The 25,979-nt window shown below is 40.7% G+C and overlaps 1 protein-coding gene across 10 annotated transcripts in view; it reads right to left on the reverse strand.

Moving 5' to 3' along the window:
* The window catches only part of B3GNTL1 (UDP-GlcNAc:betaGal beta-1,3-N-acetylglucosaminyltransferase like 1), a 109,428-nt gene that overhangs the window by 7,754 nt on the left and 75,695 nt on the right, over positions 1–25,979 (reverse strand). For 9 of the 10 annotated variants that reach the window (XM_032128570.1, XM_032128574.1, XM_032128569.1 and 6 more), the window contains 4 exons: positions 18,837–18,961; positions 10,880–11,015; positions 1,354–1,422; positions 418–492 (listed from right to left, as the gene is read on the reverse strand). In XM_032128570.1, coding sequence (XP_031984461.1) covers positions 418–492; positions 1,354–1,422; positions 10,880–11,015; positions 18,837–18,961 — 405 coding nt within the window. The remainder of the gene's footprint in view (positions 1–417; positions 493–1,353; positions 1,423–10,879; positions 11,016–18,836; positions 18,962–25,979) is intronic. The other variant, XM_032128573.1, reaches the window with a different exon arrangement.

The following is a 25,979-nucleotide window of genomic DNA, read 5'->3' on the forward strand; positions in this document are numbered from 1 at the left end:
AACCATTTGGAATAAGTTACCACAGTCAGGCACAGAAGATGCTTCAGAACTGGCAGGGCCAAAAGCCATTTTGTTTAAGGCCTGATCTAATAAACAAAGCCTTTGCCATACATGGGGCTGCAAAATACTGGGCCCAAAGGAGGCTGAGTGCATGTGCTCATTGGGGTATATTTGGTATTGGGCAAGGAAGTACAACAGATCCAGCTCCTTTACAGAAGTTGGACCTTTTCTTATTCTTAATTCTACCCAATACTGCTGATTTAAATCCCCCAAATACAATGCACAATCAGTTTGATTAAAAAGGCCATTCAACTGCATAGCAAAAGCTTCTGGGAAAAGCCACTTACTGTAAATAGAAACTCATTTTGCTAGGGAGCAAACGCTGCTCCTGCAGATAAAGCCAAAGGTGGAACTCACCAGCTTCACACAGATCACGAAGGGCGGAGACGCGTCCCTGAAGTGACACACGGGAATTTTTGGTTTTGGTCTCTCCTGCAGGAAGAAGGGGTACAGAAGCACACAGGTTACTTGCTAGCTTGGTTTTAGGAGCTGCTAAACTCTTAAAAGGGGAAAAAATATGTTGAGCCCTGATGCTAAACAGACCTTGCTCATTCTCTGCCCGTTGTTTCAGTGCCTGTCACATTTCAGTGCAATTGTGCCAAGTTACACCAAATCTGAATTTGCAGCTTTCTGCTGCTGAAAGGAGCAGTTCTCACAGCTCCACTGCTTCCTCCTCACCTCCAAGTTCTACTTCCAGCCCTTTCTCAAACAATTTTCTCTTTGATACGATGCAAGGTAAGCAGCTTCAATAGCCTGTCCCATAACAAACTATGTTCCTTCTTTTTTTGGTTAATTTTTTGCCATTTTAGTGAGCTGCATCAGTTCCTGTGCCATCAGAGAGCATCAGAGCAGGCACAAGAGCAGAGACAGAGGAGGATCTTTCCCTCCTGGTGGGAACTGTTAAATGGCTTATGCTCAGCTGGGACTTCACCAGATAACTTGCTGGAAATCTTTTAATTTTGAGGGTTCCTTCCCTTTATCCACCATAAACCAAATTCTACTCCCACTTAGAAGATGAACCTGTCAGTGAAGACTATGTTTTACCCCATCATCAGAATCCTTTCAGAATATGTATTTTTGTCTTTCTAAACTGACTTCACTGAGTGTGAAGCTGACAGTCCTGGCTCCAGTTTGCATTCCAGTGTCCATTCCCAGCCCGCCAATCTTCTGTCACGGCCTCTTTACCAAAATGAGCTGCTACATAACAGACAAGATCAGTGACAAATTCCTTCGTCACATTCCCCAGGACACTTCTAGATCACAATAAAGAATGCAAGAGTGGTTATAACTCACCTCAGATTCCTCATACGTGTAGAATCCTTTTGTTATTTTCTTTTCATCAACATCACAAAACGCACTTACCTGGAAAACAGAAGCAGAATGTTTCAATAGCAGCATTTCACCTGTAATGTATCTCTGTAGCAATGCTGCAGGCATGGGAAGGGACACAGGAATAGGGCAAAGCACCCTGGGCCTCCTTTGGAGCTTAAACACTTTATTTATTAAATCCTTTCTGGATGTATCTTAAGGAGTTGGGAAAATTCTGCAGCTGTCTATGAGCACACTGTGTACATGAGCACAGGTGATCTCGGTCACTGCAGAAGGGAACACCACCAACCCCATCCTCAGGGAGTAAACTAAACCCCAGAGACCAGCCTCCTTGTTTTGGCACTTCCACTAAAACCCAAGATGAGATGTAATAAAAACCTCTCTCCTCGTGTCCACCCCAAGCATGGAATGTACCCCCAGACACCCCAGGACAGTGGTGCTGTTTTGGGGGCACTGCAATACCTGCCTCAATGCCAGGGCACAGCTCACCAAGTTTGGGAATTCCTATGGTTGTGGACTTGTATTTTTTGACTGAAAAGTTCAGCAGATCTGGTGTTCAAACACAAATTACTGCTTCATTTTGCTTATTCTTACCAGAGTTATGAAAGCATTATTTGCAGCCCTAGGTGCCAGATGTTTCAGATGGGTTTTTATTTGCATTCCTCATAAATAGGCAGAATAAATGCCTGCCATCTAAAATACACAGTGGCCTTATTTTTGAGCCACTAAGTTGCCAGGAACATTTTGGAAGACTTTTTAAAATAAACATGGCTATGTTTTCCTCTGACTTCCATTGGATCTATTCATATCATCTACATGGAGCTCTTATGCTGAAGCAGAACAGTTGAGATAGATAAGGTCGTACAGAAATCAATTATTCTGGTGAAAGCTGGATTGCAGCTTTCATATCTTTTTAATTGCTCCATTAAAAATTGATTAACAACACTTACTGCTGAGAAAATCTGAAAAGCCAAACAGCTGCTTATTAATTTATTAAGTTAGAGAAGGCTGAAAAGGCTGGCTCGCTTTCCGTGTCTAAAATCGCTCTCACACATTTTCTTCCTGTGATTAAGATGGTTTTTCTTTTACCTAAAGTGACCTCATTCTGTTTGTGTAGAGGGAAACACTGTTTTTCTAATACCATAATATCACTTCCTTCATTAAACATCAATGGCAAGAGAATGCAAACAAAAGTATCAAGGGACTGCAAATAAGGCTGCGAACCACCAGCGTCCAAACCCATGTGGGAAATGAGCTGATGAACTGGAGGGGCTGGGCAGGGACAGTCCTTGGAACCCCTTAGAGGGAGGCATTCAGACCTGGAGAAGAGGTTGCTTGAAAACAGACACCAAAGGAAGGACAGAACATTAAGGAAGCATGAAATTTCCACAGTGGGGCTGTGTGAGTGAGGAACAACATCGGGGGCAGAGCCAGACCTTTGCTCTGGGTGATCCTGATGCAGGGATTGCACTAAGGACTTTAACCCTGTGTCAGCATTGGAATGGAAAGAGAAAGAAGGAGGGGATTCAGGAAGGTCCTGGGCATTGTACAAGGTGTTTGTGGCTGGTGCAGCTGGGTTGGACAGCAACACACACAGGAGCTCCTTCACAGGTTAATACACTTTACATCCCTGGTCCTATTTCCATGCCCACAGCAATGCTTTATTGTAGCTGAAAAATCAGATGGTGTGGATGTGTACATACACACATCCATGTATGAGTATATATAAATATGTGTGTACATGAAGGGAATCAAGTAGAAGTCACTGTGGGAACAGAAGTTCCCCAGTTGTAATCTCTTCATTCTGTGCTAACCACCTTTAAAATTCTCCAATATTCAGCAAATCTCAGTTCTACCACCTGTGTTTTACTGTCCTATAAGCTGTGATCATAATAAACAATACTTAGCAGGATATGCCTTCAATGTCAGCCCAACAGAGCTCTAGGAACAAACACAGTCCAATATGTTAACTTACCTTCCAATAACTGAAGCTATTTTTGAAGATGCTTATGCTCTTATAGATAATAAAAACCAAAGCGGAACACCAAAACTTATGACACAAGGGTGAAATTCTATTTACACTTTGCTGTCAGGAACTGAGAATTCAGCTGCAAGAAATGTGCTGGAAAGTATTGCTGTTCACCCTCAGTGTGTTACAATACAGTTAACAGAACCCCCTGACTGCTGCCTGGACTTCTCAACATGAACCAATTTCTTCCTAATATCCAATCTCAATCTCTGTCAGTTTAAAACCATTTCTCCTTGTCCTGTCACTCTCCAAACAGTCTCTCTCCAAAGACAATTCTTGTATCACTAAACTGCCATGAATTCCAATACTCCCTCTCACCCTGGGCCATCACTCAAATTTTGGGGTGTAGAAAACTCTGCCTTTTCCACAGTGACTCCCCAGCCCCCAGAACACCCCCCCTGCCCCCGAAACCCCTCCATGAAAAAAATAACACAGGTGAGTCTGTGATAAATTTCCCTTGGAAGCTGGAAAGGACTCAAACCCTTTTTTGTTATCACTGAGGTATTTCCCTGTATAATTCTCAGTGGATTCAGGCAGCTTAGATCTGATATTTACAGTAGTAGAAAACAGGTCAGACTTGAATGGGCAATTTTTCTGCCAGGCTGCACACCATGTGGGTGGCCAAAATGTAAGTCAACTATTTTTCTGACACACACTATTTTCCAATTAAAGCAAAGCTATGTCTGGAGTCTAAATACAGGACTTAGGCACAGTTGTTTATCCTATAAGGAGAAGTCAGGGCATCAGGCTTATGTGAGTTATTTACTTTATACACTATCAGGAAAAACCCAGAGACACCTATTTATTTTCCTGCATTAATGGGGTTCTTTCTTGTAGCTTTTATGAAGAACATCTATCCACACATGAACTCCTGTCTCCCTGTAAGCAACCATGAATTATAAAGCCATAAAGGAGTCTCAATTTGCCTTTTTTTTTTCTTTTCCTTTTAGCAAAATGATTCTTTGGCAATATCTCTGACACCACTGAGTCCTCAGCTCACACTTCAGTGTTACTAAAATATATAAATTATTAAGTGTTTTTGTTTTGACCATCACTTATATAAATATCTGCACAATTACAAAATTTCCAAAGCAGAAAACACTGCTAATTCTCTCAGCTCAGAACTAGAGGAGACAGCTGGGGATCTGCTGTAGGCAAGCTATGGAACTACTGAAAGTCATTTTTATAAATATGGATTGCAACTTCCATTAACAGTGGTGTAAGGGAAAAAGGAGAAGTCGCCTTCTCCCTGGTAAGAGACAGTTTACATAGCTCAAAAGATAAGATATTTACTCTGAAACAATCTGTGCTAGGGGAAGACACGTTTGAGAAAGATAAAAGCCCTTCTCTGGCTGGCTCTTCCTAATAAACACAGGGGCTCTGCAGGGCCAGGCTATCAGACCTCCCTGGGGAAAAGGAGATTAATGGGCAGCAGATCCTCCTCCAGTGGACAGCCTAGGAAGTCACTGAAGGACCAGGAATGACACAAGAGTGCCTTGGGGTGCAGCTGGGACTACCTGCCTGCTTCAGCCCTGCTATGATTACACAATTTGTTGTTTGTTTCCTGTGTGACTTGCTGGCTACTGCAGAGAATGTTTCCTCACACTTCCCATTCCACTCAGATTTCATAATGGAAAAACTGAAAGATTTCGCCAGCTTAACAATGTCCTTTTATGGTGAATGATCTTCACAGGATTTTATTCCCCCATCTGCTTTTCACCTGTGGTTTGGTTTAGGTGTGTAACAACCATTTACAGAAAGCAACAACATGTTACAACATCACAGCACCTTCTCAAGGTCTGTTGGAGCTGGAAGGGCACGAGAGGCAAGTTTTACATGGGAGAGTGAATAACTGAGTAGAACTGACAGAAAACTGGAGAACTCTTTCAATAAATGGTCACCTGCACACTGTGGCTTCTCCCTCCCCGTTACATCAACTGGTCCTGTCAGAGCCACCTTCAAAGAGACAACCTGCAAACTCTACAAAATCCTACGGGAGCAGGTCTTCCCTGCTGCATTCCCTCCACATCTCGTGCAATCCCCATCTGTTTTAAACTTCCAGTGACCCTGTTAATTCTTCTATTTATAATTCCTTCATTGAAGCTTGTAGAAAGCCTCGGAAGCATGTTAATATACATCTCTGCAAAAGCAAAATCAATTCTGGCCATTCATGTCAAAACAAAGTATCTGAAAGCATTACAATGCAAGTTTAAATAGATGCAGCCAATGGCAAACAGAACAAGAGACACACAGAGGCATAAACAGCTTCTGCCACGACATGGAACCAGCAAGCATCAGTCACAATCTGAGTGATTTTCTGTATCAGGAGCTGCTTTTATTTCACCTCTTTAGCATTAGAGCCAGGACAGAAGCTGTGGATATCTTTAAATCCTAAGCATGCATTTCATTATTCCATTTAGACACCATTCCACTGAAAATAGCAGTAGCTTCCCCCTTTTCCACATATCCATAACAAAGTCACTGGAGGATTTTAATACCAGAATCCAACATGCAAAATAAGCTGCTAAACACTGGGCATAAAACATTCCCCTCATTATGAACAACATACACCCGCCTTCATGGGTAACAGGGTGGGACCTTGCTGCCAGAGTCTCATCCCTACAGAGTGGAACAGAGTCATGCCAGGCCTGTTCTGGGTGTGCACAGCTCTGTGCTGACAGAACAGAGCTTGCAAAAACCACTTCCTCCCAAAAGGAAAGAGCAGGGAGTTTTCCCGGCCTTGAAGCATTCACTACAGTCCAAAATGAAGCCTCTGTTTACCCCACGCCATTTTAAGGTGTTTTATACTTGGATTTAACTGAAACTTTCAAATTTCATCTCCCTCCTTGTCCTGGAGGTTTTTAACTTGCGTTCACATTGCCATTCCACTGTCAAAGTGGGTGTAATATCCTTCCCTTTATTCCTGTCTCTTCGCTTTCCACATCCCCACTCCAGGCTCTGACAGTACCACTCATATACTTTTGGAGTGGTTAAAATGCTACAAAACTTAACCATTCCTCAGTTCTGGGAGTGGGCTGAAGGACCAGAGCTGCAACACAAGGTTTGGTGACTTGGAAAAAGGCGAAGGGAAAGCAGTGGATGATTTTAAACAGTTGATGAGCCAGGAAAAAGGGCCTTCAAAATACTTTTTCTGTTTGTCACCACCAGACAAGGTTGTTCTAGAGGGATGGCATGGCCTGGGCTGTGTACAAGCACTGCTTCCAGGCCACTAATGAGCTGATGCTTGTTTGGTCCTTGCCCCTGCTTTTCCATGAGCCACTGGAACACTATTTTCAGCCATCGGAAATGACACAAAATGTTAATGCTGAAGTTCTCCTTTTAGCTAAAGCTTGATGGAGAATAAAAGAGCAGACAAGACAGCTCAGAAACCCTCCAGGCACATGGAGCATCCCAAAAACATTTGGTTTCCATCTTCAGCTGCAAATTATAGACACAACGGATGTGTTTTAAACAAAAAAAGGTCTGTTTGACTTCATTCTTGCAGAAATGCTAATACTGAACCACTGTCAGCAGTGTGAATCAAGAAGGGGACAGCCAGGAAGCAGAATTTCCCTAAGAATACTGAGATCATGGTAATTAATTCATAAAAAAACCTACTAGTGGAATCATTTTTTTTTGTGTGTTGCTGTTTAGCAAAAATACTGAGCCTTGGATTTTTGCCTGAATCCTTTGGAGACAAAGCATCATTTTAATATTCACCATACAGATGGCTGAAGGAAAAGGGAGAATTGCTGAGGTGTCCTTTTCTCTTTTAACATAACCATAAGTCACATTCACACTGTTTTCCAAACAGACTAAAGCAACAATTTGTTAGTGAGTATGAACACAGCCAGACTGCTGCTTCCTAGAATTGCCTGAATTTTGTTTCCTAAGAAACAATGCTCTTTGGCACAGGGCAGAGCTGGACTTTTCAGACATCCCACAAAGACCTTGTCAGCATAAGAAATGCAATTGCTTTGTTTGCCAGGTTCTGAAAATACTAAAAGCATTCTTTTTTTGAAAAAGATGTTTTCTTACACACCCTAAGCCTGACAGTTCAAATTAATTAATTCTCTACTTGAGGATTTAGTAGACTCCAGGTGTTTTTTTCAAAATTACCAAATAATACAAGCTGTATGTAGTAAGGTATTTTTTTGGGGGGTGGGGTGTCATTATTAATCCTAGGAGTATCCTAGGAGTATGTGTCCCAAATTTTCTACAGGTACTTAGTGCCAACTGAGAAAACAACCCTGCTGTGACTCCACAGTCCAGCCAAAGTCAGTCTCAGGACATTTGATGAAATTCTGCATCTCAATAAAAGAGTGCAGTCAAACAGAGCACAAGTAAAATTTTCAGGAGTCTAAACTGACTTAAAGTATAAAACCAACTAAAATTAAGTCTAGACAGAATATAGCTCTCTAAACTTAATTTTAGATGGTTTTATACTTTAATGGATTTTTATATATAAAAATAATTATAATTGTCATTATGATTATTATATAATATAGAATGAAATAATATATCGATATAATTGTTATAATAAATTAACAAATAAAGCATACATAAACGTAGTTAAATCTTAGTTAAATTATACAGCTAATTTTGGCAATGTTACCTGCATTGCAAAGGCCATTGGACCTTTTAAGATCACACTTTTACACAACTGGACCTTCAAGAGGAAGAAATGGTAATTATATTGATGTAATGCATCATCTTCTGCCCTTAAGGGGCTTTTGGAATTGTGCTTGAAAGGTGTCTAATTTGCATAATTGATGAATTCATATCTCAGGGCCTCCATTTATTTACAGGACAACACAAGATTCCACTTGCAGATTCAAACATACTAAATCTCTGGTGCTCTCATAATTAAAAATATATGAAAGCTTCAATCTTGTTAAGTTGGTCTTTAAAGGGTGAGAGAGGAAAAGCATTTTATTGTTTTCAGGACTGGGAAGGATGAAGCAACAACTATTTACAACCTTTGTTCATATGGGATTTTAGAGTCTTTGGCAAGAGTTGCAGATTAGTCACAAAATACCTGAAGGATCTTAGAGGAAAAGTATAATATGGAGTTTCTCTACTGTCCTTTTACTGTTATTCACTTGGAATAAAATGAAAACTGCCACGAGTTCCCTACTGCAAATTATATGAATTTATTTGCTGAAACTGCAGCAGCATAATCCTTTGAATAGCTCCTGCAGAAGTGAGATCTGTTCCCTACTTCGGCAGCCTTTTGCCAGTGACTGATATGAAACACAGGGATATCATTTAAGCTTCAGTACTGGCTGAGGTGGACAGACTTTTGGAAAAGCCAGGAAGTTACAGTGGCAATCATAATGAGCCTGAACAGACCCATAGAACAAGTGCTTTAATCACTACAGAGAACACTAATTTAATCAGAAATCAGCTACCCCAAAGCCTCTACTCTCACTTAGGATGACACAAGTCCTTTTCTGAAGGTATTTATCTTCGTTTGCTGCTGAGAAAGCCCCTGAATTCTTCAGATAACCTGTCAGACTGAGGGGATGGTTTGATTGCTCTGCCTAGGGTGTTAAGGATCACTGTGCCTGCATTTTAGCAGCAGTTTTCTGCAGCATATGTGCAAACTGAGCCACACTTGGCTCATGAAATTGCATCTGGCACGTGGGTTTGCTGAACGTGTCTGCTACAGCAGCCAGTAACTCAGGGGTTAATGCTCGGTGCAGAACTCCAATATCCAACCAAACCCTGCTGGAATATGTGCAATTGTAACCTTGACAGAAGCAAAACAGCATCCCAGCCTGAGCAGTGCCAAAGCAAACGTTAAGGAAAGGTCAGGGGGAGGAGCGCCAGGATCCCGCTAATTGGAACCACTCCGGGGCTCGTGTGCGGGGCACGGAGCTCGTTCCCCAGGAAAGGAGCTGGGCCTGGGGTCTTGGGCAGGAAAGTGCCAAAACCACAACAATATTATTTTTCTCTTGCATTTTTTATCCCCTCTTCTGTGACATCTTTAAGTTGTCACCCTGTGTTGAACGGGGTGTTCTCCACCTGCAGGAGGAGGTGGCAGATGTACTCCAGAGCTTGGGAGAGGCTCTGTCTGAGCACCAGTCTCCATTTTGGCTTGGTACAAAAAAAGCTAGAAAACAAAACCAAACAAAATCCCAACAGCTGAGATGGTGAGACAGCACCAGAAAACCCAACATGGTCTATTTTTTTCTGTAACATCTCAAAAATCTACCAGACAAGCTGCCATCTCTTCCCTTGGAACTTATTTCTCATTTTCCTAATTTTGCAGAGAGAGAAGTACAATGGCTGCTGAGTGTCAGCCCAGTGGCTGTAGCCACTCAGTGAAATTCAAAAGGTGCTCAGCAAATAATAATGAAAGAGAATATTTTCATTAACCCCCCAAAATCTTGTGCACACTGCACTGCATGACCAAGATAAAATCATATTTAATGGACAGGTCTGTCCTCTCTGAATGAAACAACTGATTGGAGACACGTAGCATTTAACATCTTTTCATACAGCTCACCCACTGCCATGTGATGGCAATGACTGAGGGATGGCATTGGAGTACCAAGCAGGAAATTCAGTTCCATTTTTGCTCTGTACATTTACTGTCTGAGTGTCTCCCATGCCTATTCAGTAATTTTAACTATGTGTATACAAATGTCTTCTATTTTTTTTATGTGTGTGGTCTGAGGGCCACAACATTAATCAGGTTTATATACCTATTTGTCATTTTGTCTTTCCATCCATATTCTTAAGAAAACAAAAACATATTCAGCAATAAAATGAATGTTCTGTGGCTCTTTATAAGAAACAGCCATTTGACATTAGCCCTAAAGCCTTTATCTTATATAGAGTTATTGCACACGAGAAAATGCCATAAAAATAAGGTATTTAGACTCTTGGGCAAATCTGTCCTGAGAAATATCTACCATTGCCAAATACAAGCATTTTCAGCTGACTGTAGATGGGACAGTCCTGTCCAGCAGCTTCTACTCACCCACTCAGCCCACACCACACCCTTTTTTTGGGCAATCGAGCTTTGCAAAGGGAGTCACAGTGACCAGGAACTTGTCCAGTATCCACTTTGGAACTGGGCAAATATTATCCACATATGGATGATCCTGGACAAGGCAGTTCAGTATTATACAACCCCAACAAAGAGTAACTCTACTCACCCTGAGAACCTGGCTACTACAGCTGTGTCTCACCTATGCTTAGCTACCAGCAGGCAGCAACATGGTGCATTTCTTGCTCTCCATACCCACCATAAGCTCTAAACAAAGTATCACGGCATTTTAAAACAAGAAATACATCGCTCAGAATATTGAGAATTTCCCCAATTTATGTTAATTATCAACATCAACTTTGGGGATAAAATATTGTATGAGAATTCTGCTGCATTAGATTAGAAGAATCAAGGGGGCATATGAAGAAGAACTGGGTTTGTACAAATGTTACTTTCCAGCTCACCTTTTTCTGATTAGCTGGTGACAAGCTTCTGTAGAGCTTCTTGCCTTGCTTGCCAGCATTCCAAATGGTGAACGATGTCCAGGAGCTCAGGACTCTGTCCTCAAGAAACCTGACTCGGTGATTCCAGATGGTTTCCCTGGAGAGTTAGAAACAGGGCAGATTTTGACTTCTAAAACTTTTAGCACTATTATCTACCTGTATGCATATGTACACACTCACCTACATGTAAACCTGACCAAAGGGATTCTCATAATAGGAAAAAAAAAATTACATCAAAACATTATACTGGAAATTTCTGAGGGAAACGTGGAAAAGAAATTCTGTGGAAGTTCTCAGACAAAAAACCATTCAGATAGATAGGAAGCAGCAGCTACACAACTTGTATTTTCAAGAACCCTCCCAGATCACAGGAATGTGAAAAGCTGCAGCTGTGGTAATGAAATTCAACCCTTCCCACTCCTGTACTCACCTGTGGACTGCTCTAGAACCCTGCAGTGACACAGACAAAGCTTGTCCTAAACCCAAGCTGACCTCCTCCAGTTCATCTGCCCATGTCATCATTCACCTTGGATGACATGAAGCTGGAATCTCACAAATTTAGAAGTCCAGCTTACCCCTAGCAGCACCCAGTGCTACAGCATAAATGCATTTATTTTGTGGTATTCGGGTGTCAAAGCCCTGAATCAGCGACAGCCTCCAGCAACAATCACTGAGCTGCAGAGTCCCACACAAACCACGCTGTTACACAATTCACACTGACCAACCTGCACATGTCAGACCAAATAAGAGAGATTTAACTGCAAAAGTTCCAAAGGATTATTCAGCAATGACACAAATGTGACTGTCCCTTTATTTGAAGGCATCTTCCATAAGAAACTGCATTTCTAGAAACAAAAAGCAGTGGACTTTTTCTTCTAAAAACCGGTATGCTTCATAACATTTTTAAAAACATTCTTCAGGAAAAAGAAAACCAAATTGGCAGATGTCTGTTTGCAATTACACCTGTAAGTCTTCATCTTTGGGGTAAGTTCTACAACGTAATTAAGCCAAGTGGTTGAGGAAAACAAGGGTGACACTAATACCAAATGACAGATCCCACGGCTCTGGAACCAGCAGCAAGGGGCCATCCAACAGACTTAGATACTGAAGATGTGCTGACATCTTCAACAGGTTCAAGACAGGTTCTCAGAAAGAGAAAACAATGTCAAGAAAAGCAGTTTGTTCATGGTCCATTTCTCCCAACTGGCAGATCTACTTGGACTATTACAGCTTTTTTTCATGTTTGAGTGTGTATGTTCTACCCTATAATGTAATATTTAAGTCTACGTAATTTATCATGGATTAAAGAAAACTGCCTGATGTTAAAATCACCTGGTTTATTTCCAGTGTTCATTTAGTATTCATTAACCAGGAATCCACCTCAGACTTATTAAACAGTGTCCTAGATAAAATAAACTGATTTCCTCAATTTGACAAATGAATCTTGCTAACCTACATCTCCTGACCAGGGCACCTTGAGCTGTAACATGCTTTCACAGGCAATTCTGAGGGACACCTCGTTGTGTCTCCTTATTGAAGGCATATCTTCAAATAGGGCTTTCCATTTGCTTATTTGCATCTTCCTTCACAGCCCTGAGTCATGTCCTGAAGACCACGCAGCCCTTATAGGACCGAGGCACAAGGACTCTTGCTGGGATTGCTCCTCAGCTCCAGTGACCCCACTTCACTTCAGTACAGCCAGATCCTGCTTAGCACTTCATTGCTGACCCTGGCATGATGACCTGGAAAGGACTTCATGCACAAATAAATGGACCCAAGCACAACGGCCACCCCATATAAAATTTCCCCACAGTTTCAAGGATGACGGCTCTGCACCAGCGTTTCAACTAATGGAGAAAAGAAATTCTTGGATTTGATCAAAAATCTCTTCTAATGCAACCACAAGATGCATTCCTGCTGCAGAGCTTTAACTGCTGCTGGCATCCTTTGACACTTGCCTTTTTCCATGTTCATTAGAGCACACTGTAGTCCCAGAAGGAAAGCTAAAGGAATAAAGTATGAAAGTCAAGTATTTTTCCAGGATCGTTTTACTAGAAATTTTAGAGCTTCTGTGTGCTTCTAAAAAGGAAGATTATTGCTTTGCACATAAATGGAAAGGTTTTAAAAGTGATTTTCCTTTGAAATGTGACCTCAGAAGGATAACACCGTATTACATTCCAAAGGAACTTCAGAATCTGTTCTGTTGGCTTGAGTGACACCGCCAAGTTTCTTTTCCACTTGAGTTTGCAACATTAAGAAAGCTAAAGTAAAAAACCAGGCAGCCTTACAAGGCATGAAAAGAACTTCTAACTAATTTCTAGGTGCAGTGCAAACACTGCAATCTACCTCCAGGCTTAGAGAAGATGTTTCTAATTGTCATGGAGATGGATGTCCCAGCACAGCAGTATTGGTTCTTCCGCACAGTTTGTGGTTGCTGCCTGGGTCATGGGAGCCTCTGTGCCACAGGAGTGCCTATTGAGGTAAAATTCAATCAGCACAAATCTCAGTGTTGTTAATCACCCATGAAGATTTCAGACTGAAGCAGATTTACTGACTCGTCTCACCTTTGAATGTTATCCTGGAAAAAGCAAGCAGGGAAAGCATGTAAGAGAACTGCACTCCGAAATAAAAGGGTATGAAAGGTATTCAACTCCAAATTAATTGGATTGTTGTTCTACCATAAGAATATTGTCAGACAGCTTCATTTAACACCAATAAAAAACTTTCTTAAATGCCTACTGTGGGATGTAAAAATGAAGCCAATACACTCAGCAGTTGTGATTTTTTTGCTTGCATCACTATGAGGCATTCTTATGGCAATGCCCACAGAAAAGCTCTGAAGCTCACATCCCCATATTGTGTGTTTCCAATGAAAAAATCAAGTTGTATCAAACACTTTAAAGTCTTGAATTAACCCTGAAATACTTTTAACAGTGCAAGCTGAGATATCAGATCAATACAGAACTGAGGGGAGAATTTTGACTGAGCTTTTAGAGTGACACTCACAGACTTCATCCTTGTGAGAACTCCCTCAGCACAAACAATCCCACACGCTGAAGCAAAAGGGAGCTTACAGGTGTCAAAGGGGAGAGTTTCGGTTATTCCTTCCAGGTTTCCGGTTCACCTAATTTGCCACATTTTTTGATGTTTCCAGAACAGATAACTGGGATTCCTGCCTCGAGGGATAAGGGAATGCCATTTTCCCATCCTTTACGAGCCAGTGCAGGTGCACCAGACAGGAGCTGTAGCAACGTGCAAAGGGTAATTAAAGAAAACGCCTGAAACGATCTAGAAGTTGTACAAACCACTACTCAGAGGTGATTCTCACAGCTATTTTCAGATTATGCATTATTACATACTTACAGCCACCAGCAAAACCTAGCAGGTATTATTATTCTGCATCACCCCAAATCAAGACTGCTTTTCCTACCCATCTCAGAAAAGATTAGAGTAAGCAATTTGCAGTAGCCTTTAGTACCATTCCCAAGCCTGTATTCAGTTCACAAGATCTTCCTTAGCCAGAAGGTGGGACAAAATTCTTCTCACTGTACAAATTAGTTCCCATATCCTAACATTCTTTCTTGACCCTAAGTCTTGAAATACATTCTTTTCCCCATTTCTTTTGTTTCGTTGTCACAACTTTGTAAAAGAAATGTTAGAAGTATTTCCACTTGAAGCGTTAATTTTTGAGGCTTGCATAATTTTCCTAAGATCTCACTTGCCGTGGCCCCTCAATGCTCATCAGTTATGGAGCCTGGGAGGAAGAAGAGGACCTAAAATCCTGCAGGAGTGAAATGAGGGTATTCATGCAAAGGGTGAGAATGAGTACGCCGTGTGTTCCTCAGCCCCAAGTAGTTATTACCAGACCATCCACCCAAGCAATGCAACAATGGAGCTCTGTTAAAAATGTGTGGTGACCCACTGACTGAATACAGGAGTCAAGAAACATCTGCTCTACTCCTATTTTGAAATGAAAGATAATGTGACAATAAAAGCAATATGATTTAATGTCTGAGCTCAGTCAAACCTCGCCATATTGCTGCACTGCCTTTCCCCTCCGTCCCCCGGTGAGGCCACATAAGTGAATCCACAGAGCAAAGACAGATGTACAAGTACTTGAGAAATGCAGAAATACAAGCCCAATATCCTGAACAGTACTGGAATTTTAGGCATCGATTGCCATCCACAGAAACACTATAGATCCATAAATCTGACCTCTCCTCTCTGTGCTGGCCCTGCACAGTGCTCAGGTAACGCCAAGCGGGAAGAGGAGCTGCCCAAGTGAACGGCCTCTTCCAGGGCCTTTTTATTGATGGCAGCACAAGAGAGTTCTGTGTGATAGGGCAACCTCACCTGATCGATAAAGCAGAGATGGAGGAACAGAAAACTTCATAATCGCAGTGAGAGCTGAAAAAACAGATCCCCTACAGCTAGTGCTGCATGCAGAATTCAAGGCCCTTACCATCCACAGGAAATTCAGAAATAAATCCTGTTTGAACCTTGGCCATACTGGTGAATAAACTGATTTCTTTTGCCGTTGTTGTTCTGTTGAACTTCATGTGAACTTATTAAATGCTGGACTATACTGAGTTATTACATTTACACTGTTAATAGGTTCTATTAATGTCCGAGTTCATCTTCAGGTCACGGGTCATTAGCTGAGGCATGGTTTGCATTGTGGCCTATTTTTCATGAAAGGCTTATTAAGAGAGACAGAGACTATCAATGTTAATGGCATTTACTTTTCAAGAATCTAATGAGGTCATTAGTTTCCATGTTTAATTGAAGTGCCAAATGCAAGCGTAGAAGATAAAAATGCAGTTGACCTCATCTTTATTTCAGCTCTACAGGAATATGTTACGCTATTCCTCTCCCCTGCCTATTTTTGGCCGTGTATGTTCTTGCAGGAAATGAAGGAGGCATTCCTGTGCTCACCACAGATACGAGACCCAGCCTCAGAGCACCTCTGCAACAGCCAAATGTGTGTTTCACACTAAGCGCCTGTTCCTCTTCGCTCAGATGACACTGGAAGCTTCCAGTGCCTGAAACCAGATGGTTTCAATAGATTATGGAATTCTGGTTATTCCTGCAGACCAATATCATACTTGTTCTGAGCACAGGGGATCCGAAATTACTGAAGCCTTGAAGGTGCACTTCACTTTTTCTGTGTAAAAGGGAATTGCCTGAATCTTGGACAGGAGGTACAAACCTTATTTTCCAAGTATATTAAATTTGTCTTGACTAAAAACTTGTAAACTGCTCCAAGGATTAGCTGCATGCCCCAACCACCTGTCTTCATGAGCAGCACTACCTAAAGACAAGTGCAATGTTTTACTGCTCACCTCACTCCAAGCTCACTTTCATCTCACAGTGAGGTACTGCTGTATACACAGTTCCTTTCTCTCCCCCTGGGCAAGAGAAAATCTATGAACTTTAAAATGTTTTTATTATACATCAGGCTTTGTTACTCCAGTACTTCTCACTCTAAAGCCAGCTCTGACATGGTCTCACATCAACATAACGTGGCTGTGCAGCACTGAGTACACACAGCCCTAGGATATGACACCAAACAAAGTGATTTAGATCCAAGAGATATGCTAGGTAGGATTTCGTGTGTGAATTCCTAGCTGAAGAGAACTTTCTCAAAATCCAGCAGGTATCCACAGACTTTGGATGAAATGACAATGAGAACATGCATATTTCTGCATGCACCTAATGAAATCTAAATATAGGCACTGAACTTCATGCAGATTCTGTCACGCACCCAAAACATTTAATAATGCAGACTGATGCCTCCAGGGTAAGGGAGAATGCACATAAGATTTAGTTTCCTGCTTCACAGATATTCTCAACTCTAGATATTTGTTCCAGAAGGATACTAATCATAGGAAATGACCTAAAGCACATGAATGCTTACAATTATACATACTAACTGGAAAAAAAAAGAACCAAATGTCACTTCCCAAGCAGTTTTACATATATTTTACAAAGTCTGAAAATGCAGTGAGGCTTCTTTCCCCCTGAATGGTTCTGAAAGACACCCACATAAACTGAAACCATCACAGGCTACGAGAGACTGTTGGCTTTGCTGAAAAGAATGAATGATGTACCTGTGTATAAAAATGTCCTGCTATGGTTTTTAAGACTGAAACTAGGCATAAAGTGTTTAAAAAAAATAACCAACTTTCCTACAAACACCATTTTGATCTCAGACAAGATATTAATTTGGCTGATGAGTTATTACTTCCAAATCCAGGTCTAGGCTAACTCAAAATTAGAAAATGACACAGGCCAATGGCAAAAAGCAAAACACGACAGAGAACTGCTCAATAAAACACACCATAAAGCAAAAGCCTTCTAGAAAAGCCAGAAGATGCATTAAATAAGGTGGAATGACCAAGAAGCAAATTAGGCAAGACCCAATTTAACTTATAAACTTAAACCTTTGTGAGTCCATTAATCTCTTTTTGCTCAACGCGCACCTCGGTCTCCAGACACAAACACTGGGCAACCCTTCATGACCTGGGCAACAAACAAAGAGCTGTTGCACAACCTCGTGTTTGGAAAGTCACACCAAATATCATCCCCAGCAGCACCAGCAGGAAGCCAAGAGGAAGAGCAGCTCGCCTGATTTCTTAGAATGAGACAAGAAAGGCGCCAATTTGGACATCCACCCTGCACATCTGAAACAGCTCACAGCATTTCCACATTCCCCCAGGATGCTGTAATTCAGGGTGCTTGTGCCACACAACCTTGGAGATCTGAATAAGCAACAGCTTGCAGTAAATTCAAAACAAATTAATTTCCAAGAATTAGATGCTTTCCCACAGATCGGAGCAAAAGGCTTCCAAGAGTTCTTAGCATCCCATAATGCGTGGCTGAAAAGTTGGTCACTAACTGCCAAAAGGATCACACAGTAAAAGAGGGGGAAAAAAAAAAATCCTTACATTTAAACATGAATAAAAAGGAAAATAATATATTTCGTGCTTGTTTACAAAATCAAAATCAGATGTACTATTTGCTTGAATGACCTTTTCATAGCTAAATGATTTTGTATAGATATGCACATACATATGTATTTATAAAGATTTGTAGTGACATTAACCATAGGTGTACTATTTATGGGATTTATTTATTTTACACTATATACACTATATACATTATATATGCAATAATACAGGGATGGACAACTAAAATGTACACAGGGATATTCAGATTTACTGGTCAGTTCTACAAAGCCATAAAAACAGGACTGTCTGAAAAATGTACTTACATCATTAATGAGTAAGAAAACAGTTTATTTCATTACCACTGTGATTCTGGCATGGGATTCCTAAAGGACAGTAAAACCCATATAATTTTTTTTTCATGTCAATGCCTAAAAGAAAGGAACAACTTTGGCTCAGCTTGCAGCATGTAGAGGAATCAGCAATTCAACACCTCCTTTAGGGGCTGAGCAGCCCTGGAAAGGCAGCAGGCAACAAAGGCACCTTACAAGGAAGCACCTGAGATAATTACTCCTAAACATCCTCAGGGATTTTTCAAACCTCATTATCTGATTTAGATGGTTTAGACCCTTTAAAATAAGAAAATAATATATGTAAAGGGAGCACATTATCAGATTAAAGGTTTGGTTTTGGTCTGGTTGGTTTTTTTTTTTCAAAAGACCATTTTTGTTGGTATTACAAGTTTCTGTTTACTTTTTAAATATTGAGGCAGTTGGTTTTGAAATTAAGCCTTAACATTTTAAAAATATTTTTTACATTATGGTTCATATGGCAAAAACCATGAGAATGAAACCCTTGCATGTTACATATTAAAAGTCCTAATTAAATACCCCAATACAATTTCACCATCTTTGCTGCCTATGCTCCAAGATAAACCCAACTTTTAAATTCTCCTAGAAACCACAGCTTACTCTAGGACGGAGTGAGTCGCAGCCTGGGGATGGTACCGGTAGAGCAGGAGGCAGTGGTTCACACGAAACACTTCACCACCCTTCTGGAGGTGTTCATAAAAAAACAACAAATCTTCTGGGACACCCTGGAACAGAAAACAAGTTATTCCATCAGTATTCAGTTACGTCTGAAGTGGTTTTATTTTTCTGCCAAATTAATATGGTTTAATAGAATTGTTATTCACAAATGCAACTTTTCTGTTGCCCAAGGAGGTTGTGGATTCCTCATCCCTGGAAGGGTCCAAGGCCAGGTTGGATGGGGCTTGGATAAACCTGGTTTAATAGAAGGTGTTCTGAAGGTGAAACAGGAAGATCTTTAAGTTCCCTTCCAACCCAAGCCCATCTCTGACTCTATAATATTATTTGTGTATGTCCCAATGAACTTATCTAATGGGTCATGAAATAAATGCAGCTAATGCTACTGAATGACCAGTGCTACTTAAAAATGAAGTGCAGCTGACTGCAAGGACAGAGATAGAAAAATCAACATCATCTCATTTTGACAGGGATCTCAAGCTTGGTGCAGGTGAATCCAAAAGGAAAAGAAACCCAGCTGCTAAACAGCCTGTGCAGCCTAAAGTTCCATGTAACCAAACAGCTCATACTGAAAAGGATCAGGGACTTCAGAAGGGGTTTGTTTCTGCTTTACTGGAATTCTTCTTTCTCTGCTTGTCACATAAATACTGGTCTCTGCTTAGGAAAGGTGACTCGGGCCCCATAACAACAGACCTTAATAAAAACTGCAATAAAGGCAACCTCAGAATGAGGCAACATCTGAAAACAGAATTTTATTGTCTTGAAACTTCCTTCCATGGTACATTCATCCTAATGGGATTGCATCCAGTGCTGCTGAAAACACTACAGGATAAAACCTCCCTCAACTGTGGATCTAGCAGGATCTAGGAAAAATTAGAGATTTCACAATCACTTCAACATTTTCCACTTAAAAATCAGAGAATCTTCACGCAAGAGATGCAGTGGCAGAAGAGCAATCACATGGCTCATAGCACCCAATTCTGTTTTGAGGCACATGAAAGCACAAACCCACATTTCAAGCCCTATACAGAAGGTAAAAAAGTAGCATTTATTTGTATTTTGCAAAGCTACAACTTCTTGAAATACTAGAACATCTCATTTTTTCATGTTTAAATACAGATATTTCTTCCCCCCAATACAGTGTTTTAAAGGTCACATGGTTTTACCAGACTAAAAAGCTCCCTTTTATAAAACCAGGTGGGTCAAAGAAAATATTGAAGTGTAGCAACAATAAAAAGCTGAAAGATAACATGACAAAATTGAGAAGGAAAAGAAGGTGAAGAGATTGAAATACATTTCTTTCTGTAGACAATATCACATACATGAATAACCAGGGCATAAACCTCAGCCTCAATTTTAACACAGAAAAATAATAGGAGTACAAGTTAAAAAAATGATATTGAATTTTTTCCCTATTACTACAGCTTCTGAGTTTCTTCCGTAATTAAGAAAACGAGATTCTCTAATTAAAGTGCTGGACTGGCCCTCTAGTTACGAGAGCAATACGGTTCAGTGACTGTTTCTCATACCCACCAGGCTGAGTAGCCAGAGGGGTGTGGAAGAGAAACGAGAAAAAAAAAAAAATCTTTGAACCCTGGAAAACAATTCCAAAACACTCAGCTGAACATATGGATCTTGGGAGAAATCAGAGTCCACTCAGGCTCTGGAGCCTGCAGTTGCAGCCCTGGCTCTGTGATTCATGTGTGACACCGAATTGGGCCAATGCTCCCACACTCTGCAGGGAATGGACTCTGCTCCAGCTGCTCTCTCAGGGCAGCTCATCTGGAGCTATTGGCTGCCTTTGTAGACATTGCTGTGAACTCTGGTTTAAGAGCTGCAATGCAGAAGAAAACTTTTAGACAACCTCATACAACTTATGCTTTATGTGAAGCTACTTTAAAAACCATAAAAGAAATCTAGGAGAAGCTGGAGCAGCAGCCAGCAACCACAGTCACCACGTACACAAGAAAAACACAAAATCAATTTCTTTCCATCTATCTTGTAGCCCTTTCTATATTTTTTTCTCATTCTAGGCTTAAAGGGAAATACTGAGCCAGCAGCAAAGTTTAAACCTTTTTCTCTTTTCCGGTCACATACCAGACTGTGTCTCAGGGCACAAGTGCAGCACATATCAGCTTGCTGCAGGAGTCAGATTTTAATTCAGATCTATGATTACATCACAGACATCTCAGCAATTCCTTTTCTTTTGGATAAGCATTTACGTTATTCAAGACAACCATTAATATGTATATTTAAGAAGAGTTACTGCAGAAGGAAATGGATCTTTCAAAACACTGTTTGGTTCCAAGTGCTCTTTTGCTTTCCTGTAACTGGCAGAAATACTCTGGAAGAAAGCGCACTCAGCCCTAGGAAGGAGCAGGTGCCTTGTACTGCTCAGCAGTGGCCTCTCACATTACAAAGGAGCAGCACTGCCATGCATTTTTCAGAGGAGGAAAGATGTTGACTGCGTTATGGATCCTGCAGGGATGGGACTTCCTACGGCTCTTGAGCGTGTAAGTTTGCTGCAATACAAGAGTTCCTTCCCAGTTGAGATCTATTATTGGATCCAGATGGCATTTGAAACACCAGGAATCTTCGTGAAACAACACAACTTTGAAAGAAAAAGCTGTTTAACCACTAAAGGGATATTTTAATGTATTTTTTTGAAAATTAATATCCATAGCTAAAAGTATCAGTTACCCAGCATTTCAGCAATAGGCTACCACATCAATAGCTTTCAGCAATAATAAATACAATTAAATTGCACAGTTTACATGTTACTGGACTACATGCAGAATTTTCCACATCACAGGCAAAACCCAACACCACATCCTCTGCTGCACTAAGGGATAAACTGATTACAGCTCCCAGAATAAAGCACAGCCTGCCCCTCCTCTGCTCTAAGCAGCCAAATGCAAAACCATCGTTCAGTTCAGCACATTCCTACTGAACAGGGGAAGGGTTTCTGTTGACCCAGTATTTGGGGCAGGTACTGCTTGCTGTTCTGAGGGTTGTACTGATGAGAGGACTGGTTTTTTATACACCATGAGGTGTCAAGCAGAATCCTAACTTGAGTTAAAGTAACTCCTTCTTCAGGGGCCAAACACAAAAATCTATGATCCTTGTCTTGCCATCCTCTCATCGCTCGCTGTTCTCACTCCTGGCAGCAAACTGTGCTCCAACTGCAGCAACCTCAACATTTTTCAAGGGGGTTCAAGCATCTCACAACAAGCAATTCTGGCTACAGTTCTTGCACCTCCACCATCAGTAAAGATGAAGAGCATCAGTAGGGACGACCAGCAATTTTTGGAGGAGTTTGAATGCAAGTGATGCCCTGTGTGATGCTGTAACCATTAACACCTGGTGAGATCATGCTGTAGCCCTGGGATGACCAACAGGAACTTCTGCAGCACCTCAGGCTGACAGCAGTCCTTCCCTTTGGTCACTTGGACAGAAACCACCATGGGGCTGTAGAGGCACAAACACAATATAAAATCTGCCTTTTACTGCTAAATCAAATAGACAAGAGTGATTCTGCCACAGAACCAATCTGTCCCAACTTCCTCAGCCATCTCTATTCAGCCTTGTCTCAGTCACCTTTGACTCCCTGCCCTTTCCCAGCTCCCAGGCACTCTGGCAGATCCTTATGAGCACAACCAGTGGAGATTTAGCCTGTGCAGAGAAATCTGACTGGTGAAAATGGGAGATCTAACATTGTTTCATGTATACATGCAGTTATAAAAAACAGTGATGATGAACAAGAGGAGAAGTACATCAATCCACACGGGAGAAAAGCCTTGAGGTTTGGAAAAGCTTGGTCCTTCCTTTGATCAGGGGAATCAAGCAAAACAGGGCTATGACTTAGTACACATTTTGTAAACCAGTCAGCACCATCGGGGTAACTGTTGGACAGAAAAAACCAAATTGCTTTAATTCATCAGAGGAGCCTAAAATTGGTGCATGGAAAGAATTAAATAGCTATTAACAGTTTTTCTACAGGATTATCCAAGATATTAAGTCTCTCTTTCTGCAGATCTGTCACTTCATTTCTTGGCTCTCATCCAAATCATGCCTTTCCATCATTTTGCCTTGATTATAGGACCTGGAGCCCATCAGCATTTATTTCATTGTTTGGGAAATGACAGGTTAAAGGAAACTCCAAAAGGTTGTTTTCACCCCAATGTCTTGGCACAGAGAAATGCACTTAAACAAATATGATGGGGAAGTCAAATGGAAGGGAGGTGGTAAATTCTAAATGATATTTAATAACACACCAGCAGAAGATATAATTAGAAGTGTGTTATGGGGTGAATTTTCAAATAGCTTATAAACTGTAATTAACCAGTGGCTCCACCACTTTTTTTCTCCTTTTTAGATCTAATATTGATCTCTGTTCAGCCTTAACTATATCAAGCCAAAAACAAACAAAAAACCCCCAGTAGTGTCTGTGTTGTATCCTGATTTTCTCCAAAGCATCTTGATAAGCTGTTTGACAGTCTGACAATATTTTAATTCACGTGCCAAAAAACCAAATTCCTACTTAGCCTTTTACCTCTCAGGCATTATTACAACCCCTTGCCTTTCTGAAGGGAATGACATTTGTGTGCTCTGGCAGAGAAAGTGGAAAATTGCATCAGTGAGTGCCTAACAGCTACAGAGTTACCTCAGAGCTTTACAGCACGGGCTACAGTCTCCTGTGCTCAAAAGGATATTTTGACACCTCCTCAGTTCGGTTTTTTTGTGACCTTTTATCACAAAAATAGAATGAAACTGAGCTGCAGACACTTTGTTTGGAGGCACAGTTTGTATTCAGAAATGCCAGTGGTTTACAATGCGCTATTCCATCTGGGACTCATTAAGAATCATTTCCCCCTGTTTACACGTCGAGATTAGCTCCGAACTTAAAGGCTGTCACTCCATTTTCAGTTTTCATACACTTAAAAAGGAAGGATAAACACAGGGGTGACAGGAAATTCGGAGCCAAGTTGTGGTAAAATTCTGGAGAAAGAGACAAGTTTGGCATGTAACAGTTGTGATGGGGAGAGTAATTCTGCCTGGAGAGAGCCAAGACTCAGCAATTTTCCACACTTGCATGGAGTGGAGCCTGCAGGTTAGCAATGCTCATTTATACAGCTCTCCTTGCACTCAGCATTTCTGTCACACACATGAAGCAATAACTTTTCTTCACTAATATCAGACACCTCTACCCCTGCACATGACTGGGGAGTTCCCCACTCTTAACAGCTTCAAAATCTGCTTTTCTCATCATACCAGAACACAGACATTTTTTTCCTCAGCACAATTTTTTGTGATGCTTTTGGACACGGTTATTACTTTTTAACAATGGTGCTACTTATTAGGAGACACCAAAAACTCCAGCAGCAAACCCACTGATGGCAATGTCACACACTAAGTGTCAAGTGAGAATTCTGAAGGGTTTAGTGAAGTGCTGCTACATCTTTCTGTAAGGAAGTACTGCACTCTTTATCCAAAATTGCTGGATAACAGGAAGATCATTTTCTTTTAGTTTCCTAAAAAAGGTGAGTCAGAAACATGGTTCATGTGCCTCTTCTTCTAGCAGGGGGTACTATTTGAAATGTTACTTTCTAGGCTTGTGACCACTTCCATTGTATTATCTTAGTCTCAGAACACCACCAAAGCTTGCTAAAGCCTTTTCAGTACTCCTGCTTTAATTATCATTTATCACAGACTGCATAAATAACACCTCTACCATTTTAGTTAATTAATACATAAAACAGGCTCTTAGAGACCATTTATGAAGATACTATTTAGGATTTTGTTTGGACCTAAAAGGAATATGCAGATCTTGATCAGAAAGAACTTCATTAAAAAAAAAAAAAAAAAAAAATCTGAAAAAAATCTGTTTCACATAAAGCCTGGATGGCTGGAGAGAGACAAACATATCTACCTGGAATAAAAAAAGGATTACACCATAACATATCAATTTGTATTTTATCACTCCACCCATACTGTTACCATAAACATCAAATCACAATTTCTTCCATGGAAGAATTACCCTCCACTTTTCCTAAGCACTAAAATATGAAGAACAGGTGTTGGGATTTAATTTCAAATGAGAAATGCAGCTCTTTGGCAAGAAACAGTTTAGCAAATGGAGAAGGCCAAAACATGGAGATTTGTTGGCCTGTTCCTGTGTTTACTTCCAGCAATATGACACTTGCAAGTCTCATTAATAAACACTAACTCAAAAATGGAGATGGAAGTGATCAGATTAACACAGACCCTGGGTCAGGTCAGAACAGGGATGAGACCCTTAAGAGTATTCTCAGCTCTGCTGATACACAGAGAAAATCTTTCTTTGCCTCAAAGGAATTCTTTTCAAATGAAAATGAACAAGTTAAAGCAATGCTAAATACTTTGCAACACTAAATGCTGCAAGATTTAAGACTTGGTTTTGTGTCCTTTAAACCCACAGAGGACAAAGGTTCGACTTCATTGCTTGTGTCCATTGCTTTGTTCAGATCTGTCCTTGTTTGTAGAGTATTTTTCTGTATCAGCCAGAGGCTGAGCTTGGACATGTTGGACACTTTACAACAGGGACAAACAATATGTTCAACTTATCACTGGTAATTCTTAAAACTAGAAGGACGTATCATGCATTGTGGCTAAAAAATCATCAGGATTAAGGTTGTCAGTGTATTACAGCTGAATAACCAGTGGCATAGTTCCTACACAATTATACAGAGAGATCAAAACAGAAAAAAACCCAACTCATAAAAACAAAACAAAGAGATAAAAAAAACCCCAAAATGAAAAGCAAAAAAGCACAGAACAATAGTCTATTTAACTTAACCTCTTGAACTTTATTGTTAGGCTTGCTGTTCCATTGTTGATGCTGCTTTAATTTGCTTGCTTTCTTTTTGGAGCTTACTAACAACACTCAAGAAGTCGAGTCAAACATCCTTCAGAGAGTGAAAATACAATGATAAGAAATAATAATAAAAAAGAAATAAAGAGCATTTGTAGCAAATGTAGATTGTATTGGGAGCCAGGCACCATTCCCAGCTCTTCCACTCACCCACCATG

Source organism: Corvus moneduloides, chromosome 19 (genome assembly GCF_009650955.1).
Source record: "Corvus moneduloides isolate bCorMon1 chromosome 19, bCorMon1.pri, whole genome shotgun sequence".
Taxonomy (NCBI): Eukaryota; Metazoa; Chordata; class Aves; order Passeriformes; family Corvidae; genus Corvus; species Corvus moneduloides.